This window comes from Brassica oleracea, unplaced genomic scaffold (genome assembly GCF_000695525.1).
Source record: "Brassica oleracea var. oleracea cultivar TO1000 unplaced genomic scaffold, BOL UnpScaffold01079, whole genome shotgun sequence".
Taxonomy (NCBI): Eukaryota; Viridiplantae; Streptophyta; class Magnoliopsida; order Brassicales; family Brassicaceae; genus Brassica; species Brassica oleracea.
In genome coordinates, this window is record NW_013617646.1 from 4,541 (window position 1) to 28,727 (window position 24,187).

The 24,187-nt window shown below is 34.8% G+C and overlaps 1 protein-coding gene across 1 annotated transcript; it reads left to right on the forward strand.

Moving 5' to 3' along the window:
* Positions 1-20,980: 20,980 nt before the first annotated feature.
* LOC106320819 (B3 domain-containing protein At2g36080) lies at positions 20,981-23,969 on the forward strand. The gene is made up of 3 exons (XM_013759171.1): positions 20,981-21,622; positions 22,615-22,799; positions 23,712-23,969. The coding sequence occupies exons 1-3, from the start codon at positions 21,121-21,123 to the stop codon at positions 23,760-23,762; spliced, it is 738 nt and encodes a 245-aa protein (XP_013614625.1). The 5' UTR covers positions 20,981-21,120; the 3' UTR covers positions 23,763-23,969.
* Positions 23,970-24,187: the final 218 nt, after the last annotated feature.

Sequence of the window (24,187 nt, forward strand, 5' to 3'; positions counted from 1 at the left end):
ACTTTTTTTGTCAATGTTTGATTCATTGCTTAAGCCCAAAAGGTTTTTACAAAATGGTTTTGACATAATCCATTACAAATTTACAACCATAATAAGTCCAACACATGCTGAAATTAGGTTACTGGTTGTCATGAACCAAGTGACGTCATCACCGTCGCACCACCATTGTAGGTTTCAGAATTCGTCTTCTCTTCACAAAACAAACTTGACCATTGTTTTTTAGAACCCGCCATCACACTCTTTAGGAACAGTTCAACTCATGGCAGTAAGCAACCTATTAAGAATAGGGCACCGATTGTTGATAACACATGGCTATATAAGAATCCACCATCACATTCTGATTCTTCATTGACCATCGTCTATGTTTCTGTTCTTCAACTATATGCTTCGTCAATCCTTAAATCAATAAATCGAACTTTGTTGTGAAAGAAATACGTAACTGTTGCTTCTTGTTACAAAAAGAAAAAGAAATACGTAATTGTTGCTTTCAAGAAAGAAAAACAAAACTGTTTTTGTTAGACAAATAGAACGTGGTTAGTGCTTTAATAACATTAGATACATTTATATAAAGACAATAATAAGTGGTTGAAATAATTGTTGGACCCTAATTTTATCAATGGGTCACACTGCTATTTTAATAGAATAGATATCGGTACAACGAATACTAGTAACCGTAAAATCTTAGTGTAAGAAACATAAAGTGGTATGTACAAAAAGTTCTTAAAAAAACATATAGTGATGAAGATCAATGAAGGAGTCGTAAAGATACGTAAGAGGGCAAGAAAGGGATGGCCCATGGTTACCTCTTGCATGAATTTTTGCAGTATTTGATTATATTGTCTTATTTATTTGATATTATAAATTCTCAAAAATAAAAGTAGTCTAATCTATTAATTTATAATTCTATTTTTATCTAATATTAACAAGTAATAATAGGACCAGTTACAAAAAAATAGTTAATATGACATATTTGATTATTTACATTAATAATAAACCAACTACAAATTTGAAATATTTCTATAAAATAACACATTAATTAATTTCATAATTAGTAGTATAATATTATTATAAATAAATGCTAATTAAAATTTTATTATGAAAACAAAGATAATAAAAATTATATATACTATTTTTCTAAAATTTTATAATTATATTCAGTATTATATAATAATAGAAGTGTTTTATGAATTAAATATGATAAAATTATATTAAATAGGGAAATTGACCTATTTTATTTTTTTAAATTGTTTCATTTAAATAAATTATCACTCATCATATTGTAAACTATATAATATTTTTGTACAAAAAATAAATTTATTAACATTGGTAAAAAAAAATTATATACAACTATGTATTATCTTTTTTTGAAACTCTCAACAATATATTGTTTAAAAATGTTTATATACAAAAAATATAATAGTATAACTAACTTTAGTTGAAATATTATATTTACAAAAAATATAATAGTATATAACTAACTTTAGTTGAAATATTATATTTTTAAAAAATGTTATTAGAACACTATGAAATTTTAATAGTTCATTAAAATATTAATGACATATCAAATTTTAATAATTTTTTTTTAAAAATTATAACAAAATCTGTTGAGAGAAATTTTAAAAATCTTACCAAAATTCAAATATTTTTTATAAAATAATATATTAATATAGTAACAAAAAAAAATTCAAAATTCATGTAATCTTCCAAACTCAAAAATAGTTTTGTAATTTTTCAAAATTTTCTTGACAAAATATACAATTTTGAAAACAAATATTCAAACTCAGAATGATAATATTTAAAAAATTTAAAAAGATAAAATCATAGAAAATAAAGAATAACTCTTTTGAAATTTAATAGCAAAAAACAAACTATGTTGAAAAATTAAAGTAATCTAATATTTTGAAATCTTAATTTAATAACAAAAGAAAAGAAAACTGAATATCATAACTTACTATGTAATAAATTTACTAAAATAATATAGCTATATTATTTAAATAAAATAGTGTATTTTATAAATCCCGTAAAATATTAATGGGTATATGTTAAAATATATTTTTTAAACACAACATATAAATATAAATTATCTTATATATATATATATATATTCTATAATATAAATATTTTTTTTAAATGTATTATATGCAAAAAAATTAAATTGAAGAAAAAAACATATTTTAAAGGAGATTCCCTATTTGATTATTTCAAATTGTTATTTTATTGTACTTAACTCGAAAATATATTAGTAAATAATAAAAATAAATAATAAAGTAAAATGTATTATGCAAATTAATATATATTAATAATTGCGAATAATAAATATAAATAGTAATATTATAGAGTTACACAATATATAACACTAAAATGAAAATTATATATTAAAACATTTGTAATAATATCAAAATTATACATTTATAAAATAAAAAATATATGTACGGTCAAAATCTAGTTATAGATTAAATAATGATATCATACGATCTTATCAATTATATCACCCCCGTGCTTTATATTAAAATAACAAGGGTCGGCGATACACTATAGAATATAAATAAGAAACGGTTAGCACGACATTTTACCAGCAAAGCAATGCATATTCTCAAAGCGACCCTAAATCAATTGCAAACTTCACCAGAAACTTGCATGACTTAATATGCGGTGACACTTAACAGGCATTTTCAGAGAGAGGGAGTGTGACGAATCTTTGTAATTTTCATGACTGAATAGGTGGTGTTCTCGTCACATATCCGTAACATAACATGTAATTTCAATTCATATATATATAAGTTAGGAATTATGACTCCAAGTCTCCAAGTAAATTTGTAGAAATATAAATAAAAGTTTAATGCAATTATATGAATAAGAGAAAGGCCACAATCTATAAAAGAATTCAGACAGAGACGGATTCAATGAATCTTGTAACACCTTCAGAAAAACGAATCTTTCAAAGAAACCCGGTTAAACCATCAACAAAGTTTAAGGAGATGTATTGGTAATCCACAAATGGTGGACTAGGAAACTGTGGTGGACACCGCTAAATGTAATCGACTCCTAATATATATGTTTATTGGATTTCTGATTCGATTTTCTGGTATCTATATATGTATCTTTCTTTTTTGCAATTATTTGTTTAGAACCGTATGACTTATCATAACTCATAACTTGTTAATAATAAAAGAGAAATTAATAAAAATAAAAATAATCTATAAACAAAAAGGGGGAGAGAGAGAATTAACAATGATTTCAGTGTGATTACTTGATATATTTCTTAGAAACAACAGGGGATGGGAAGCCTTTTTTCAGAAAAAAACAACAGGGGATGGGCAACCCTATTACAATCGATTAGGTTTATAGAACATTTTTCTTGATTAAATAATTGACTAGTAAGTAATAACCACCAGAAAAGGCAGAACGAGAAAAGGAAAGGCCAATAGTGTTTTACATCAGCATGATGAACAATGGGATTGATTAAATACATCCTCTTGACCAGAGAGGTCCCTGAGATGCGAGGAGTCTAAAACAATTTAGTGACGATTTTCTTAAAAAATATATTTTTTTATAAATTTGGGAGTTTTTTCTATGTAATTTTTTTGAAAAATTTTGGAAATCCTATACCGATGTTTCAATTCGTTGTGCTCAGGACCACCCCTGCTCTTGACATTTCCTTATATATTAAAAAATATTTAATGACTAATTAAATGGTTAAAAGTTCAATTTCCTTAGTTTAGAATACATGGTAATTAGAAATGGTTTGTGAAAACCCACCTTAATTTTCTAAATGACATTAAAACAGTACATCTACATTAATTTGGCTATATTATTATTTAGTTTTAAGTTTATAACTAACAAACATTATCCGGTGATATTAATCTGTGTGATATAATATATATAAGCCGACGACATCACGTGTGTATCATATATTTGTTTATTTGTTTACGGTTCCTACTCTCAACCTAATATCTTCTTTTGACAGACTATATCCACTGCATGCATATATACGGTTACATTTTGAATTGTAATTTCTTATATAGTCAACGATAGCGAATGCATTACATCAGTGTCGCCAACTCTTTTGTATTAATCAAATTAAGATATACTTTTTGTAAAAGAAAATTAAGATATTTTGTTGATAATGAAATAAAAACCATGTCTTATACCAAATCCAAAATGACCCATACAATCCAACAATGGCCATGCTAGTCATCTATATTATTAAAAAAGAAGTACCCATTTAAAAATGTTCTTACTTCATTATTTAAACTCTCTATTTTTTTTTCTTGTCTTTTTCAGTTGCATTTATGAAATATCCTAAAACGAATAAAACTGCCTAATTTATTACTTGTCTTTTCAGTTACATTAATAAAATATGCTTAAATGAATTTAAACTTCCTTTTTTATTGTTTATCTCTTTCAGTTACCTTAATAAAATATCATTGAATAAATTTGGACATAATGTCATTTAATCAACCAAAAAAACTCATGAAGTTATCCTTACGTCAGATTGTACAGGTAAAGACGGGACCACAGAATGTGGTAGAGAAGGCTTTTCGACATGAGTCTGAGCAGCCTTCCAAGCTCGAGCATCTTGAATTGCTTTCAAGACCGCACTTTCTTCAGAGAAATAAACATCCTCAAAGCATAGTTTATTGCTATTTGTCCATAGGGTCCAGAGGATCCAAGGATACAGGGGGGTTGATCCTAAGCCCGTTGGAGGAAGAGAGATCAGCTTGCGACAGTGAAACAGGAACTGGTCGATAGAAGCGATATTCATCAGAGGTTTATGGATACACGGAGTCAGTTCCCAGACTTTTATTGCATAGGGACAGTGGAATAAAACGTGGAGTTCAGTCTCTGGCGCTCCACAGCGACGGCAAGTAGCAGCGACACTCAGTCCTCTGCTTTCCAGTACCGATCCTACCGGAAGGGCTTTGCTGTTCGTCTTCCAGAGAAAGTGTTTAAGCTTTGGTGACGTATCCACCATCCACACGTTCTTCTTCCAATCAAAAACTCGGTCCAAAGCATCGCCATTACAAAGCTTAGCTATAGCGTACCCAGATCTCGTCGAGTAGACGCCAGAGGCATTAGGGAGCCAGACCCTTTCATCTTCCAATGGAAAGGCACTCGGAATTAGTCTTCGGATGGCCTCCTCATACTGAGGTAAATGTTCTCTAATGAGCTTAACATCCCAGTCGTGAGATGCAGGGTTAATCAGGTTACTGACTTTCCACGCTTTGTTTCCCTCAGTCGGAGGTCCCATTAGGACACATGGGTCTGAGGTAGATAACCAAGGCTCTGTCCAGATGTCCACATTGTGTCCAGAACCCAGAGCCCAACCCAGTCCCTTCGCTAAGAGATCCCGTCCCACCAAAATACCTCGCCACCCATGTGATATGCCTGTTGCCACCGGTGTTTCGAGGAAGGGAGTATGAAGACAGTACTTGCCAAACAGAATCCTACCAAGCAAGGAGTTAGGATCCTTGAGTAGCCTCCAAGAAATTTTTGCTAGCATCGCATCATTGAACTGAGCTAATTCCCGAAACCCAAGGCCTCCAGCATTCTTGGGCTTAGATAGATTACTCCACGAGACCCAGCACATCTTCTTGATCTTCGGGGATAGATCCCACCATAATCTCGTAAGTACTGATTGAAGTTGCTTGATAAGGGAGAGAGGCAGTTTGAAACAAGACATGGAGTATGTAGGCATCACCGCTAAAACTGACTTCAAAAGGACCATTTTTCCGGCACCGGAGAGAAATCTAGTAGTCCAACTATGTGCCTTTTGCCTTAACTTATCCACCAGGACAGCAAAAATATCGCGCTTTCTCCTTCCAAAGTGTTCCGGTAATCCGAGATACTTGCCAATACCTCCTTCATTTGTGATTTGGAACTGCTCTCGGATACGCCGCTTAACTTCTCCTGGTGTCTTGGCTCCGAATGTGATGGATGATTTATCAAAATTAATGCTCTGGCCTGATGCATCCTCGTACCGCTTAAGAATCGACATAAGCGACTTGCAGCTCCTTTGGTCTGTTCTACTAAAGAACATGGTATCATCCGCGAATAAGAGGTGGTTGATAGCCGGGCTGTTGCGGGAGACTTTGATACCGATCACCTCTCCTTTCATTTGTGCTCTCTTACAAAGACCCGAAAGTACTTCCGTACAGAGAATAAAGAGATACAGGGATAAGGGGTCGCCTTGCCGTATCCCCCTCGACGGTATAACTCGCCCCTGCGCAGCTCCATTGACTAGGTACGAGTACGAGACCGACGAGACACAGGTCATAATCCACGAGATCCACACATCGTGGAAACCAAATTGTTTCAGGACGTTCCCTAAGAAACTCCATTCAATCCGGTCATAGGCTTTACTCATATCAGTTTTTATCGCCATACTACACCGGACTGAGGCTCCGGAGTGCTGGAGATAATGAAGAACTTCGTGTGTTATCAATACATTGTCTGCAATAGACCAACCTTTGACGAACGCAGCTTGATGATCAGAGATAAGGCTCGGGAGAAGGGGCTGTAAACGTCTGGTCAGAAGCTTGGCGATGGTCTTATAATGCGTGTTGCACAAAGCTATTGGCCGATACTCTGCAACTCTCTTAGACCCTTTCACTTTCGGAATGAGTCGCACGTGGGTTTCGTTTTGTCTTGGATCCATCACGCCTGACTCAAAGAAAGACTGAATATCCTTTGTAATATAATCTCCAATAATATCCCAAAAAGATTGGTAAAAGCTAGCCGAGAAACCATCCGGACCCGGAGCTTTGTCGGGGTGAATCGAGAAAAGAGCTTCTCGTATTTCCAGCGGAGTAGGGGGAGCAGTCAATGTCTGATTCATCTCTAAGGTCACCTTAGGGGAAATACTCTCATGGACCACTAAAGATGATTCAGACATTTGAGTTGTAAAGATATTGGAGAAGTAGTCTGTTATTGCCCCAACGATCTCATCTTCTTTGAACACAGAACTTCCACTCGCATCTTCAATAACTGAAAACTTATTCAAGGCTCTTCGTCCTCTTGTAGATGCATGGAAGAACCCGGTATTACGATCTCCACTCCGAAGCCATTGGATCCGACTTCGTTGACGCCAATATAACTCCTCCTCTTTGTATGCTGCTTCCAGCGCTGTAGCGAGACTAGCTATGTTGTTGGGTTCTGGTGATGCACTAGAAAGTGCTTCTTCAAGTTCCTTTTGGATCCTCCTGATCACTCGGTTGCTATTTAGGTTCTGCTCTCGAGCCCATTGGATAATATTAGCCCTGATACGACCAATCTTGGAAAGGACAGATTCTGCTGGCCGCTCCTTCCACTGGTCAACAACAATTTGTCGAATCTCGGGCTTGTCCTTCAATCTTCTATCGAAGCGGAATAATCCTCTCTTCTTTTTGCAGGTAGCATCAAAGTGGACAACTATGGGGCGATGATCAGAGCCTTCAAAACGAAGGTATTCACATCTCCCAGCCGGAAACTGTTCAAACCATGAGCAGTTTGCCATTGCTCTGTCCAACCTCGACTGGATGAAATGATTATATCTGGTTCCTCTCCACGAGAGAGAATTACCAGCATGTTGGAGGTCCCATAGGCCCATCTGTGAGACGAAGCTCCTAAAAGAAAGGAACGAGCCCTCCCAGCGAACCGGTCCTCCAACCTTTTCGGAATTGTCGAGGAGATCATTAAAATCTCCGGTAATGAGCCATGAATCATCTCTGGAGGCACCAATTTCCGTGAGCTGTTGCCAAAAGGCCGGACGGTTCGAAGCCAGAGGCGCTCCGTAGATAAAAGAAACATAACAGAACGTTCCTTGGGCCTCAATACGGGTATCAATAATATTGGTAGATGAGAACAAAATTTCTACCTGGACCTCGTACTTCCACGAGAGAGATAGACCGCCTGAAACTCCAATAGGGGGGACCGTGAAGTGATTTGTGAGCTCTGAGTTTCTGAACAGACTGAAGAAGGCTTCATCCTGGTTCTTTGTTTCCATAAGAAAAAGTACGGCCGGCGAGATTTTCTTACGGAAATTTTTTATGCGCTGGACCGTCAAGGTTGGTCCAATTCCTTGACAGTTCCAGCTAACACAGGCTAAGGAAGAGCTTTTGGAGGAAGCCGAAAATCCTTCCCCTTCTTCACGATTGTTGGAATGAGAGTCCTGATAGTGGTAGCCTTCTTTAAGGTATTCGATTTACCTCTTGTGCCCGCTCCAATTGCATCCATCAGCAGCTTCCTTCGTGGAGATTCATGTGTCTTGGTTACACGTCTTCGTTTGCCAGTTGTACCCTGTGTTGAGGTAGCTCTCCTTTTGGCCTGTGGTAAGTCGACCACACGTTTCCCTTCTGCTTTTGAAAGAACAGGGAGGTCTGAGCTTTGAGAGTCACCATCCGGGTCACCACTCTCTGAGTCTGAACCGAGGGGTCCCAAACGTAGCGAGACGTGGATCCTATCTTCGCTAAGTGTTCGAATGGGAGATCGTTCACATATGCCTAATCTTCCGGAGTCAAAGACATTAGAACTCGATGGACGAGTAGTGATGAGGGCCTGCGGGGCTACTGGCGTGTCTTCCAAGTAACGAACTTCCACCTCCTGCAAACGTTTTGAGTTCGAGGTAGCTCCTGATTGGCCTGATTTGCTAGTACGCTGAGTTTGGACTGAGAGACGATCCTTAGCGGATGCGCGACCTTCATTGCCCGCATTATCTGTTCGAGGGTCAGAGAGGCGGGAAGAGATTCCTGTTTTCCTCTGTCCTTCTTTTGGGCTCCTTTGCGGAGAGGGGTATGATATGGAATTAGCTTCCTTTGAGGAGGAAACTCTAATAGCACGATCATCAGTTGCACGACGAGACCTCTCGGGGGCGACATACGCTGACGAACCATGATCTTGTGAATCCCTTCTTGGTGAGGTTCTTCTCGAGAGAGATGGAGAGTTATGACGTGGGAGAGTACGATCATCAACACGTCTTCGGTTCTCCTCAAAAGCCGAGCTCCTCTCTGAGTTACGTTTAGACGAGATATCTCTGGAAGAGTTACGATAACCTTCTGTGTCTGAGGTTTTGTAGTTAGTCCATCGTGCTCCTGTTTGGTGGGGAATCCGAGAGCGTGCAACTCTTCTATCCTCTTGTCTCCTTTTGCTTTCTTCAATTTTCTCCAGTGTGTTTAGCTGGGAGATCCCCAAATCTCGCCTGGTTTCCATAGGGTGCCGTGAGGAAATTCGGTTGGGACAATCCTCATCCTCATGAGAGAGAGCCTTACAGAGAAAACAATGTTTCTGTAAGCCTTCATACTCGAGCTCCACCTCCACAACAGCTTTTGACGGGAGCTCAATGTCCATCTTCATTGTCAAGGGTATCAACCCATTAATTAGAACTCGAAGACGAGCTTTATCAGCAATCTTAGATTCCACAGGGCCTAGGGCCACACCAATAGCATTCATTGTGTCTTCATTCCAGTAATGTAGAGGAATTCCGTGAACATTGATCCAAAACGGAATTGAAGCCGGGAAGGTGTCGGAGACTATCGGTTCCCATCGTTGAAGGATCATCATCCACTTTTTAAAGTGGTATGGAGCTTTCGATAGAATGGTCTGCAAATCTTTTTCAGACTCGAAGTTGAATTGGAACAGAGCTGGGCCGAGATCTCTGCCTGTAATGCGACCGACAACATTCCAATGCTGGAGAAAGAAGTCAACTAAAGCCCTTGTCTTCTGGACAGAAGGGTTTGTAACTCTACCGATGAGAGTAAGCTTGTTACGCTCAATGAGTTCAGAGCTGTTAGATTCCGGTATGCGGACCAAAGGCTTCTTCGGAGGTAGAATAGCATCCTTCCACTTTCCTTTCTCCGACCTCGAATAGCGGTGGGCCATGTTAAGGAGTCGGAGATGTAAGACCTCAAGAGTAACTGTAACTATGCCAAAGAGGAATGGAAGGTATGCCGCTGAAGACTGAGAAATAACTACAGACAGTAGTAAGTGGTAACGCAGGGGAGCACTGTTGATGAAAACTACACTGGGTAGTAACTGGAGATTTGCTTCGAAGCCATAGAAACCGTCAACCAAGATCTTCCAAGAAGGTCACTTAGGTTTTCTGGTAACTACGAAGGTAAAGCCAATAGCAGCGGACTTCACCGGTGAAGATGGCCGGAGAAGGCGGTCCCTCCGACTGGGTCAGTCGGGGGAAGAACCCGATGGTTAAAAACCAGAGAAGTCCTTTGTCCAACGGTTATTACCGTAAGTGGTGGGAGATTCGAAAGTTGCAGTAGAAAAGTTGGTGAAAAGCCGCCAAAAAAGAAGTCAACTCCCGGAAGCAACTAAAGAACCAGTGGATAATACCCTTTCTCGGAGATGGTGCCTGGGAGAAAAGAAATACAACGAGTCCCTATTTTTTTTTTTTTTTTTTTTTGTTGTCTAAACTAGCATTTCATGTAACAGAAAACAGAATAATTAGTAAGTTTGAATCCGGATCAAGTTCTTCCAGTTTTATATGCTTGACCGGTCTTAATTGGGCTCCTATCAATTTTTTTTTTCCTTTTTGCAGATTCATTCTCCGGTCTATGCACAGATATTTCCAAAAAGAAGTAGAGGATATATATTCCTTCATTTTTTCGAGAATATTTTCAAACCGGCCCAAGCTAGGGTCCATGTATCGAGCAGATCATAGAGTATCAAAGCTGGGTCTCAAAATATCATGACTATTGTCCATGTTATAATACACGCTAACCATATTATTCGTAAAGATAAAGTAAATTAAATAATATTCATGTCCATATGAAGCGGATTCTTACTAACTTTATATACCCCGTTACTTATAGACTACCAAGTTAATTAGACACTTAACTACAAGCCTACAACATTTGTTTAAGACATCTCACTTGTGTCAGTACTCCTGCATTATTCTTGCCATAATTCTCTGTATTTATAAGCTAGTTGTTGTTAATTACATCTAAGTGCAAGGAACTTGCATATGTATTTTACAATGTACTTCTTAAGTATTAATCCAGGTGTGGCAGACACCTACTAAATCAAACTTGGATTCTCTGTCTGCTACTGAATACTACATTAATTTTCATATCGAAAGTCTACGAATATCGTACGTGTATATGTACATTTGTGTAACATCAGTACATGCACAGTGCCAACATACTTAGACGTAGGTGTACGTGGTGGCACGTGGGTACACTTCGAGGTACTTCTATGATAATATTTGTTTTGTCAGTATATGTTTTACTTCTTTTTTTTTTTTTGAAAATCAGTATATGTTTTACTTTCGACGCTAATATGTATTTTTATGTATTTAGTTATACATCATCGTTTTTAATTCTATTATACTTACGAGCTGAAGTACTAATTACTAGCTGACTATTAAATTAGTCTTAGGACCTACTTTCTTTTGGCTGCTACCATCTCTGAAACGACGTACAAAGTATTTGCTTAATCAAGGAGAAGCGAACAAGGTTAAGGACGACACTTGTGAACGAATCGTAGAAAATAAATGACAATTATTTTTTAATAAGTAGATGATTCTCTAACCAAAAGCCAGATTAATATCTGGATATGCGAAGTGAGATATTTTTATTACTTAATCCTTTATCGTGCATTAGTGGTCTATAATTGAAATCACAGTAGAAAAATATTACTTTTCCATTTCAAATGACTGAACTACCAAAAATTGCTTGTTTAATGATTAATAATATTTGTTAGTTTCTATTTCTTAGATTTTTTATCAGTTACATATCGAACTTAATCCTTGATAAAAAAAGGTTCATATTTTCTTTGACTCCAAATGATAAATAATTCATACAATAAAAGATACATTTTTTGACGGGATGAGGTAGCCCGCTTGGTAAGGATTTTGGGGGCTAATTGTCATGCTCACGGATTCGACGTCAGGCGGAGGCGAACTGTCCATCCATGTCACCCACACGGATATGGGCTTATGCTTTAGGGCTCATTTGAATACCCGAAAAAAGGATTTATCTGTGGGCTGCACTTCCCCTTGGGGATTAGTCTGGACATCTCCGGAAGTCCGGGACACCTCCAAGTTAAAAAAAAAAAAAAAAAAAACATTTTTTAACAACGAAGTGTCTTTCTTCAGTTCAAAAAAAACGAAGCGTCTTTCTTGCATTTTAAATGCGATGCTAGAAAGCCATGAAACGAGCACTGATTGATACTGCATCACAGCTCGCCTAGCCAAAAGATTAGGAGCATGATTAATCCGGGTTCTTAACTTGGGATTTTTAATTCATAATTTGATATTTTTTTTGTTTTTTGCTTTTCTTTTTATATTTTTCGGTTAAGAACCGGTTCTTATATCTCTTATTTAAAAAAAAGTTCTTAGTTTTTTTAGTTAAAAGGTAAGAACGGGTTCTTAGCCACCCTAAGAGTCCGGATTAATCATGATTTTAGCTCAAACATTCTAGATTTTCTTACACATGATTATTTATTTATTCTTTTAACTGCTTTTCAATAGTAAAACTGTGTATGATATTCGTATTATTTATTATTCTTTAACGTTAATATATGTTCTATATGTGATTGATAACACTTACCTTGGGTATGGCCGTATGGGTATATAAACCAAGAATTGAAAACTGAACTAAAAATCGATCCGATATTCACATATTTTTTTTTTTAATATTCACATATAACCAAATGTTTTTTATATTTTTGGAGCTAAAAAAACTAAAACTGAATTGGAACCAACCGTATGGTCTTTTAGATTATGGTTTTATACTCATACTCTCAGGTTATATGAGAACAAAATAAAGTCAAGTCGTCAGTGAATGTTCACGCGAATCCTAAAGAAATTTTCACATCTATTTCGATGGATTTAATTTAATACCAGAGCTAAAGATGCTAGATAGAATATTGAAAATGCTCTGTTAACTATATATTTTTTTGTCAATTTTTTTTTAAACATTTTTTTGGCATCATTTTTTTTAAACATTACTCTTTTAAATATTGCTTAACTATTTTTTATTTAAACCACTATCTAAATGCTTTAAGAATTTAAAGGTATCTACTTGGATATTTTGAAACAATAAAAAAACTTTGTTTCTTTAAATTTTCGTTACGAGACTGGCTGACTAGAAAACCGAATAAAAATTGAGAATTACCTAAAAATATAAGAGGATTGCCTAAAACATTTAAAATAATTTGAGGTTAATCCAACTATAACATCAAATTTGGTGTTGACTAATACTTTAGTGTTAAACTTTATCTTCAATCTCTAACCTTCACATCAAATTCTATACCAAAATAATATTATATATTATTACTTTTAGTTTTAATAATTTAAAAATTAACTATTTATAATTGACTAATTATATTTATTATATTTTATAATTATTTTAAGAAATTTGGTAATTTGATGTTTCCATTATTTATTCAAAAAATTTTATTTTCTTTTTATTAATCTACATAATTATTTATTTATGAGTCTTCATGAGTCTGTTTATGTTGATGACACAAACAAATTCTATATTTATTTATTTGTTTATTTTATGTAAATTAGTTCAATAAAAGTGTATACATTTAAAAATTAAAATTAATTTTATTTTGTTACAATTTGATATAATTGATAATACTAACTTAGTTATATTATTAACTAAAAATATAAATAATATTTTAGTTTTTAATAATGTGAAAATAAAAATGAAATACAATAGTACAATATTTATTTTTAACTATAAAATAAAACTAATTAATAATATTAATATTTAATAATTAAATAAAATTAAAAATATATATTATTTTAAAATTTGGTGTGATGAGTGTTACACTAAGTTTTGTATAACACAATTCATAAAACACCAAATTTGATGAAATAGCATTATTATTGGTGATTTATCAGAGAAATTATACCAAATTTAGTGTTTTAATGTCTCAATAGAATTGACCTTATATATGTTACAGAGCAGCTTACGTAACAACTTTTATGGAAATCTATTTTAAAATAATATTTATTTAGTTGAAAAAAATATATTATTTTAGACACAAACAACTGTAGAACATCACACCATACATAGTTAATTGATAAGAAAAACTTATTATAAATATTTGTCTATAAATTTTCTTTTTGTTAGCATTAGCGATTGTCGTCACTACCGGCCTTCAAGTCCATATCTGCGGTCTTCATAATTCTTTTCTGCCCCATTGGAAAATTTTACTAAATATCTACGATGCTCTTTATATTAAAAGGTATATCTATAAGGTTCAGATACACGCGACGTATACAACTTACAATGTCATGTTAAGCGGTGACGTAAACCTATATGTATATAATATAAACTTACACTGTATAATATATAAATTATTAAACTGAATCGTGCTGCGAGTAAACCATGGTTTGGATCAAACTTACTATTTTCTCTTTTTCAAATTGATCTATGTTTTTGAAAAGAAATATTTATTTTTATATTTTTAATATATTTCTATTAGGTAACTAATAATGATAAATCTTAAATTTCAAAAAATTATTTTTCTTTATTAAATTTTGATTGGTTAAAATTGTGAAAATAGTTAATTATAAAATAATATATTTATAATCAAAATTTAAATAATTTTTAATATGTGCAAAAACTCTAAAATGTTTTTTTTGTTGAAACAGAAAAAATAATAAGTAAATAAAATAAGTTTTTTTTTTTGTGAAAGGGGTTTAAATAAAAGAAGTTATGAGGATGATAAAACAGGAATATAACAATTGCGAAAAATGGAATCAAAATGGTACATCAAAGCAAAATCCCATAAACCTAGAGCATATATGACCTTCGTGCATTGTCAAAGCTTATTAGGCTATCAGCAGTGGAAGTCTCTTCCCATAATTCTCAGCTGCATTTAGTTTCAATCTCATATCTTCTTTTTTCTGGATCCAAAAATCTGTCCTCAACTTTTACAATTTCTTGGAATTTGTTTGTCTCTCCAATTTATCTATCCATATTTATTGAAGATTCTTTTTGATTCTTCGCTACGGATTCATGTTCTTTCTCTGCTGTTCAAATTATTGTTTTATTTTATTTTCTTATAGTACTATTTATCTACTCAATTTTTATATGATCACATTCGCTAAGAAATAACTGCAGTCTCTGCAGCGTAACATTGGCATGCTATATTGCTATGATGCATGATTTATCATCAATATGATTTTCGAACACAAATTCAATACTGTCTATTTTGTTGTAATTTATTGGTTTGTAATTGATAATTTGGCTTTTTGTCTAAAAACCATACAGATTTGTATATTGCCTCGGTAACTTTGAATCTGAAAATTAAAATTTGTCAATAATTGCTATGTTCAATTGGAAAAATAAAATGCTTTTAAAAATCATCTAACATAAAACCAAAACTTCAGGAAAACGTTAATTAACTAGATTTTAAATATGTAGTCAAATTTGAAGGCACAGAAATTATAAGAATAGATGATAAAGCGACCACAACAAATTTTGAGGGGAAAATGTTCCTCTTGGTTTTATTTTTCAAGAGGTATCTAACTCTTATAAACCGATTACATGTAAGGTAAAGTGTAGTAGTGGAGACACACTAATGTCGAAGTGAAGAAAAATAGTTTACCTGATAGATGAATCTACTTGGAAGTTGATGAAGTTTCGCGGCGATAGAGGATGAGGTACCCCATTATCACTTGACCGATTTATTATTTCAAGTACAGAAATACCTTAAAAAAAAAAAAAAAAAAAAAAAAAACGGCGGCCCCGCCGTTGGCTCTCTTGCTCTGCCTTCTCCTCTGCTACGGTGGATCAAATCCAATCCTCAATCTTTGTGCTTCACTCATCCAATCTGTCTCTGTTTAAATTTCCATGGATTTGCCAGAGATTCCACCTTTCCGAAAGAAAGATTCGCTGCCCTGCAACAACAACCATGGCTCCACTGCTCCTTCGTCGACCACAACTCCTCCGTCGCAAAGCAATAACAACAACCACGACTCTGTCGGAATTGCTGACCACAACTCTGTTGCTCCTTTGTCGACCACAGCTCCTCCAACCTTTCACTGTAACGACGAGATCTTTGATGTTGTTCCTCTTGAGGCTCCTCAAACACAACTAGATATTCCTCACCAAACAAAGATACTATGGAAGAAGAACCATCACTATTCGTACCTTCAATGGGAGCATGGTCAAAGCCACTTGTTCTAAAGTTCCCTTCTCCTTGTACACCACCTGAGCCATCAACGCCTTGCAACTATGATCCACACTTGGTGCAGAGCCAGATTGAGAAATTTTGGCCTTCACTGGATGAAAGTACCAACTTTAAGAAGAAGAAATCTTCGCTGAAAGTACCTTCTTCACCGAACCTCCCAGTTACACAGTTGCCGCCTCCAGAACTAAAGGAAGATGGTTCACTCCGCTTTCCATGGGCTGCAAGGATGAACCCGGCTACGAGGAACTTGTATCGTGCTTCCAGCCAACTTTCAGACTTGATGGCACTCCTGAGATCATCATTCCAACTAAGGTACTTCAGCTTGGCCCTGGGAATGTAGGAGAATATGTGATTGGGCAATTTCATCGCTGTTCTGCTCCTTCGGGTGGTCTTACACATGCTGTTGTAAACCGTCTCTGGGGTAGAAGCTGCAAAATTGGTAGTCGAAAACTAGGAGAATCCTCTTACCTTTTCCATGTTCCACACAAAGAGACAAGACAGTGGATTATTCAGCGTTGCGTCTGGCATGTAGACGACTGCTTAATGTTTGTGGCTCCTTGGAATCCTGAAGGTTCTTTAAAAATCCCTGAAATCTCCACGGTGCCAGCTTGGGTCTCCACGGTGCCAGCTTGGGTGACCGTACAAAATATTCCAACCAACTGCTACTCTAGACTTGGAATCTCGCACATTGCTTCAGGTCTAGGTGAGCCCATGCTTACACATAAGCCAAGGCTGGATCCCTTAAACATTGGAGAGGCTAAGATCTTGGTTGAAATAGAGCTCGACAAAAGTTTTCCCAAACAGATTGCATTGGACGATAAGCTTGGTAACATATTCTTAGTTGATGTGATCTACTCTTGGATTCCATCAACTTGTGGAAGATGTGGAAGTTTAGGTCACAAAGCAAAGAGGTGTCTACTAAAGGAAGACAAGATTCCACCAACAGATGAAAAAAGATCTGAACACAAGGATTTGAATATCCCAATAGTTGATATAGACTCTCTTTTGGATAATACCGATTCTGATGTCCAGCAGAATCAACATGTTCCCTTTGAATTCGGGAAGCCAGTAGCATCCTCAACGGACATTAGTTCTTCACCAGCAACTACAGAGTTTACGTCTCCTCAGGTAGCTAATTCTCACAAGGATAGCCCTGCTACTCACGGTAATTCACTTCCGAATGCAAAGTTTACTCTATCTTCTACACTAGCAGGTACATCATCTGCTCACACTTCTTTACAAGTTATGGACGATGCTCCATCAGAAATTATCATGGATGAGGATACAATACTCTCAGCAAGTGATCCTTTAAAAATGACTCCTCTTTCAACCGAGTCAATCCAAGATGTTAGTAACATGGAAAGTGATTTTCATATTACTGAACAAATGGATGAAGTTGGAAGCATGACAAGAGGGGTTCAGTTGATCAAACCGACACAAAAGTACCAAGATATGGGATGGATGACAGTTCGTGGAAAAGGAAAACGAGGCCGTAGAGGTCGAGGTTCCTATCAAGCGCATTAATATCATTTTTAGTTTGGTTAAGCTAAGAGTTGTACTAAGTTTTCAAACTTTTATAGCTCTTTTTATGTCTAATTCATGTATCACACTTTCTCAAACTATGTATCACATCTGTACTTTGTTTTAAATTTGAATGAAAGCCTTTTTTACAAAAAAAGTACAGAAATACCTTTTGGTGGACATAAATTTTTGAATTAACTTTTCCTTTTTAGATTTAAAATTGTCTGACAATATATATATATATGACGTATTTTGTTACACATTAATCATTACACTTGATCCAACAATTTATCTACGTTGTGGTTTGCATTTTCTTTTTCACCAACCTATGTTTTTTTTTTGTAACTGGCTTAATATCACCAACATAAGTTGTAGTACAGGATGTTGAATTTCAACCCGTCACCAGTGTTGAAAATAAAAATATAATAGTATCCTCTCTGTCTTTTGAAAAATATCATTTTTAACATTTTTTCTTGTTAAATAAAATTTTCATTTTAAATTTTTTTTTGTAATTATAGTTATTGTTAGTTTATATTAATTATAAATTACATTGATCTTATTAATAATTTTATTTATTTTAATTAATATTGATCAAATAAACATATCAATAAGAACATAAATATATTTCAATTAATTTTTTAATGGTGTGAAGTGATACTTTTATGAAATGGAAGTAATATTTTTTTGGGTAGATTTCTGGCTGCAATTTCCGTTATCTAGATTCAATTTGTTTTTGCTATCTAACCATGCTTTAATTTGGGTAGATTTGTCTTTGTCCTACAGAGCATTTGGAATTCCCATGATAACAAAAAAAATTGGTGGACAGCTAGAAATCGACGATTGAGCTACCCATATCATGCTAGATGACCATAACTTTCCAGAAAAAACATACATTTATTGTAAAACTCACTCGATTGTTGTAGTTTTCTGTTTTCAAAATATCACTGCTAATGCTGGTAATTAAGGTTACAGAAATAAGCTGAGGATATTTATTTCTTATTCAAGCCTCTAATGTTGAGTATATCTAACCTATAATCCCAAATGTGTGATCAAATTAACGAAAACGTTCGATCTATAATTAAAATAATGTGGAACTAGATCTATATTAAAATAACGTTTAAGATTTTAGAAATTCGATTTTAAAAATGTACGAATTTAGCATTAATAATAACGATAAATTTCATGAGAAGAGCCACAAATAACAGATTGTGATAAATATGTCCGAAAAGGGAAACAAAGAGGACAGACTAGTCGGAAATACATAAAACAAAAGGCAAGTAACAAATCAGAGAAGTTTTTTCAGAGCCTACAAATTAAATAGTTTGTTTTGGGTTTACGTAACATTATACATTTATGATATATATTCTTATTTTTGATTGACAAAAAAAAAAGAAATATATTCTTATTTATTTTATGTTTGTTTGTGAAGGGGAGAATGTGAGGAGAGGATTGAAACACGACTGAAGAGAGAAGGAGCAGACAGTTGAAGACAGATCTTATCTCTATCCCTCCCACGACTCTTCTCTTCGGAAACACAAAGCTATCTGTTCTTTTTATATAAAGTAATTATTATCCTGAACATATTTTATATTTTATCATTTCACGTAAAATAAATAGCCAGAGAAACAATTTCGAAATCTTGTGAATTATACGTAGACATTAATGAGATGTGTCATGCACGTGATGGAAAAACTAAATAAGGAAAGGCTGTACATAGAAATCTTTTTGGTTAAGAGACAAGAGATCTTTTCAAGGCTTTTGGTCCATGCATGTATCTGCCTTTTTTTTTTTTTTTTTTTTTTTTTTTGATAATCATGTTAAATTTCATACCATTTTCAAGAGTTTTACATATTGCTTATCAACTTATTAGAGCGAGACAAACAAACAAAACAACCCCAAACAAGAAACAAGGAAATATAAAAGAGAGGAAGCAAAGGAGAAGGCGGCCTTGTGAAGGCGAAGTAGACTTGCAGGAGAGGAGGCTGGAAGCATGGAGATGGCTTAATGGACAGCAACCGGTCCCGAATTTGACGATCCACTGCAGCACGAACTGTAGGGGTATGAGTAACCTGTGACTGGAAAATCCTCATGTTCTTTTCTTTCCAAATATGATAAATTATTGATTGGAACAAGAGCTTGATGATACACTGTTTTTGCGGTGAGGAGGATCGCGACAAAGAGATTCATGCCGCTGCTGAGTGAAGGTCTTGAGGCGGGTTAGGCCAGACTCTTTCAGCATAATAGCTCCACACAGAGGAGGAGAAGCTGCATTCAAAGAATAAATGATGATGGGTCTCTGCAGCAGTAGAACATAGGACACAACCTTCCGGCACAGTCATTCCCCATCTCCTAATGCGATCTCTCGTAGGTAGACGCCGAAGTAAAGCTAACCAAGAAATGAAAGAGTTCCTCGGTATCTGCTTTTTTTTTTTCATGATTTTCTACCTTACTATTTGTGGATTTATACATTTCTTCCTGCTCTATGAAATTCGTAGGGTCACAAATTCAAATTATTAACGAAAATCAAATAAATAGTATTTAATAAATTTATGTAAAACCAAAAATAGAAGAAAACTATATGTAGTTATAACCGGAGCGTCTAGCTCTGGTGGTAAAGGGCTCACAGCTGTGAGTACGGCCACCTGGGTTCGATTTCCGGCCACTGCGGATTTCATATTCGGGCCGCAGCGACACAGATTAGTCCCTTGGGCCTAGGAAACCGTTGGGAAAACTGTGTATAATCAAAAAAAAAAAACTATATGTAGTTATGCTCAGTTCAAAAAAAAAACTGTATGTAGTTATGCTTACCCGTAATACCAATGTCGGTATGTCAAAATCTAACATATTTAAGAATGAAGTAATTGGATGATTTGTTGGGTGGTGAATGGAATGCACGTGCTTGATAAGTTAGTAGTAAGCTAGAAAATGGAGGATAATGCGTTAACATGTGCCTCATCCCGACAAAGAAAATCTCGCAAGTAAATATAGATATGTACCTACATATATTATAAGAACCAAAATGTGAATCTATACACCCTAGACTACAAGGAAATAACAATCCCTATATATTAGATTTATAGGTCCCCTTTTCGTATAGTTTGTATGTTTATATTACGGTGAACTTTTTACATTTATATCAGGAATACTAAAATAATTTTCAATGGATGTCATAAATAGGTCCAGTAATATACACCATATGGAGTATATCATTGCATATATTACACCAGAAACACACACGCATATCTTACACATTTACATATATATATGATTTATAATAGAATTATATGTAAAAAAAATTCTTCCAAACATACTCATACACATATTTGTTCAAAAGACATATATATAGACACATATAAATAGAAGCAGATATATGTAACCTCAGCATTGGTATCTCAAGCAAATATATGCCGTCTATCTCTCTCTCTCATTGCTATCTCCATCTCTTTCTCTCTCATTCAAATGTCAATAAACCAATATTCAAGCGAGTTCCACTACCATTCTCTCATGTGGCAACAACAGCAGCAACACCACCAGCAAAATGAAGTCGTGGAGGAGAAAGAAGCTCTTTTCGAGAAACCCTTAACCCCAAGTGACGTCGGAAAACTAAACCGCCTCGTCATCCCTAAACAGCACGCCGAGAGATACTTCCCTCTCGCCGCCGCCGCCGTAGACGCCGTGGAGAAGGGATTACTCCTCTGCTTCGAGGACGAGGAAGGTAAGCCATGGAGATTCAGATACTCTTATTGGAATAGTAGCCAGAGTTACGTCTTGACCAAAGGATGGAGCAGATATGTTAAAGAGAAGCAACTTGACGCCGGCGACGTTGTTCTCTTTCATCGCCACCGTGTTGACGGTGGAAGGTTCTTCATTGGCTGGAGAAGACGCGGCGACTCTTCCTCCTCCTCCGACTCTTATCGCCATCTTCAATCCAATGCCTCGCTCCAATATTATCCTCATGCAGGTACCCTTTTTCATTAGTTCTATAGATATGAATTTTTTTTCCCTTTAATAACGTAGACCTTTGGACCGAAATCCAGTCTAGCCCCAGAATGAAAATACTAGGATATTTTATCATACAAAAAATCTTAGTGAACCATATAGTTAAATAGTTAACCCACTAAGATATTAGTAAGATTTAAGAAAGTCCTTTTTGTCAACGTATAAATGCATTTTCGATGCACCTATTGGTATATAACGGAATTAATAATATTTAACGAATTATATAATATTTTATTTATTCAAATTAAAATTAATTGTGAAAATATTTTTCATGTAATATACGAAGTTACGTGAACATTTGAACTACTCTTTTTTAGCTTGATGAGTTTGTGATGGGCGCGTGAGGTTACGCGCTCCGTAAAGTAACTAGAAATTTATAAGCGAAGTAAAAATAAAGAAATGATGGAAGCCCATAGAAACAGAATCGGATTCGTATTATCAACGCTGCGTGACATTTGTTGCGTATCCTTGCACCTACTCTTTATTCATTTTCATTTTTCAAATATATGAGTTATATTCTTAATACTTATACATTCGAACGGTATCTTGGCCCAAAACCGGCATGCACTCGCTCGCTACATGTTCCAAATATAACCATATACCGAAACTCTGTCTAAGACACAAAGTCCAACACCCATCGTTACAATAGTCAGTATACATTTATTTGGAAAAATATATATACATGTGTGATAACCATCTAAGCTACAAATGTAATTGGCATATAACTAATAAGTATGATAGTATAAATAAACATGACGTGTCATTGTGGTAAAGCTTGTCATCTGAGTACCAAATTGGAAAAAAAATTCTGATAAAAGTCTTGTTCCTTTTGGGAATTACATGTCATAAAGTCTATGTAGTTATCCATTATAGATTCCTAAAGCTTTTTTTTAAAAAAAAAACCCTAAATATCTTTCTCTACATTAATTGAGATGCTAATTAACTGGATGGCAGGGGCTCAAGCGGTGGAGAACCAGAGAGGTAACTCCAAGACACTGAGACTTTTCGGAGTGAACATGGAGTGCCAGATAGATTCAGACTGGTCCGAGCCATCCACACCTGACGGTTTTACCACATATTCAACCAATCACGACCAGTTTCCTATCTACCCTGAACACTATCCTCCTCCGTGCTACATGGTACGTTTCAATTATTATTCTACAATAAACAAATAACTCAATACATTTTCGTTTTGTTAAAAGTCTGAGTAGAGTAGTTATAGATCAAAAGTGAATGTCCAAATCACTCAAACGGACGTTTTATGTTTCTTGTCCACGCGTTTTCATATATTGAGATAAAAGTTATTCGAGTTGGTTTGACAATTTTCATTTATAATTACCATGACGGTACTCTTTATCTCTCGTCCTTTAATTTATGTGGCCTAGTTTTATCAAATTAATAGATTAGTTTATGATTTTTTATACTCAAAGTAAGAAAAGAACAAACTGTATACACAGTTTCTACTTTACTGTTAACATATCACGCCGAGTGGTCGTTCTAAACTTATCCTACAAAAAGTTAATAAGCCGAAGCAAAGAAACTTAGCCTACAAAGGGGCCGTCCACTATTGTTATAATTATCACGACTATTATTGCTACTATTAGTGTAATAGTTATTAGTGTTTGTTATCGTTAGGCATGCACGTTTTTCATTTCTATCATATTGTCTTGAAAATAATTATTTTGACAATTGAAAAGTAAAAGTTGACAATTCCGCCAAATTTTTCTTCTAAACCGAATATTTATACATGAGCAAGCATGATTGACGTGTCGATTTTTCGTGTGTAAGTTGATGAACATATAGACATATATGTCTTGTTATCGCATCCATTATTGTTTTTAGTACCGTCACCATATATGATATATCTACTCTTTGACAAAGAAAATATTTGGATTGGACCCATCCTGCATGAGGTGTTGCCCCGATAATAAAGACATATCTTTAAATTGACTACAAAAGTCAAGAAAATGGAAATTATATTTGATACTTTTGCAAGGAATCGTATAGAATTAAACGTTTTTTATATAATAAGATTTAACGTTTTTTTGCAGGACGTAAGTTTCACGGGAGATGTGCACCAGACGAGAAGCCAACAAGGATAGAACAAATACTTCACATCTGGTCCCTGTGTGTTTAGATGTTGATCCAATAAATTTACAAGCTTCATTTTGTATTACTTATAGCAAAATCGTATTGATTCTTCGTTTAACCTTTCTCAGCTTTCACTCTCGTCTTTTTATTCTTCTCTAATGTATTAGATTCTTTCTATTAGTTAACAATTGTATAGAATTCAAAGTTCTGGATATTCCAAAATCATATTTTATATATTAATTCCCAATTACATCGAGGCAAATATCAGTAAATAATATCCATGTATATCTTGAAATTCGGTAAAACTAGTCTAAAATATCGTAGCAAAATACACCATGGTTCTAAAATTTGAAGATTATATTTATCTTAAATTAATTGACTGAAGTGTCTGTACCAGTGATCGACAGAAAAATTAGTACACCTAAATCAATTTTCT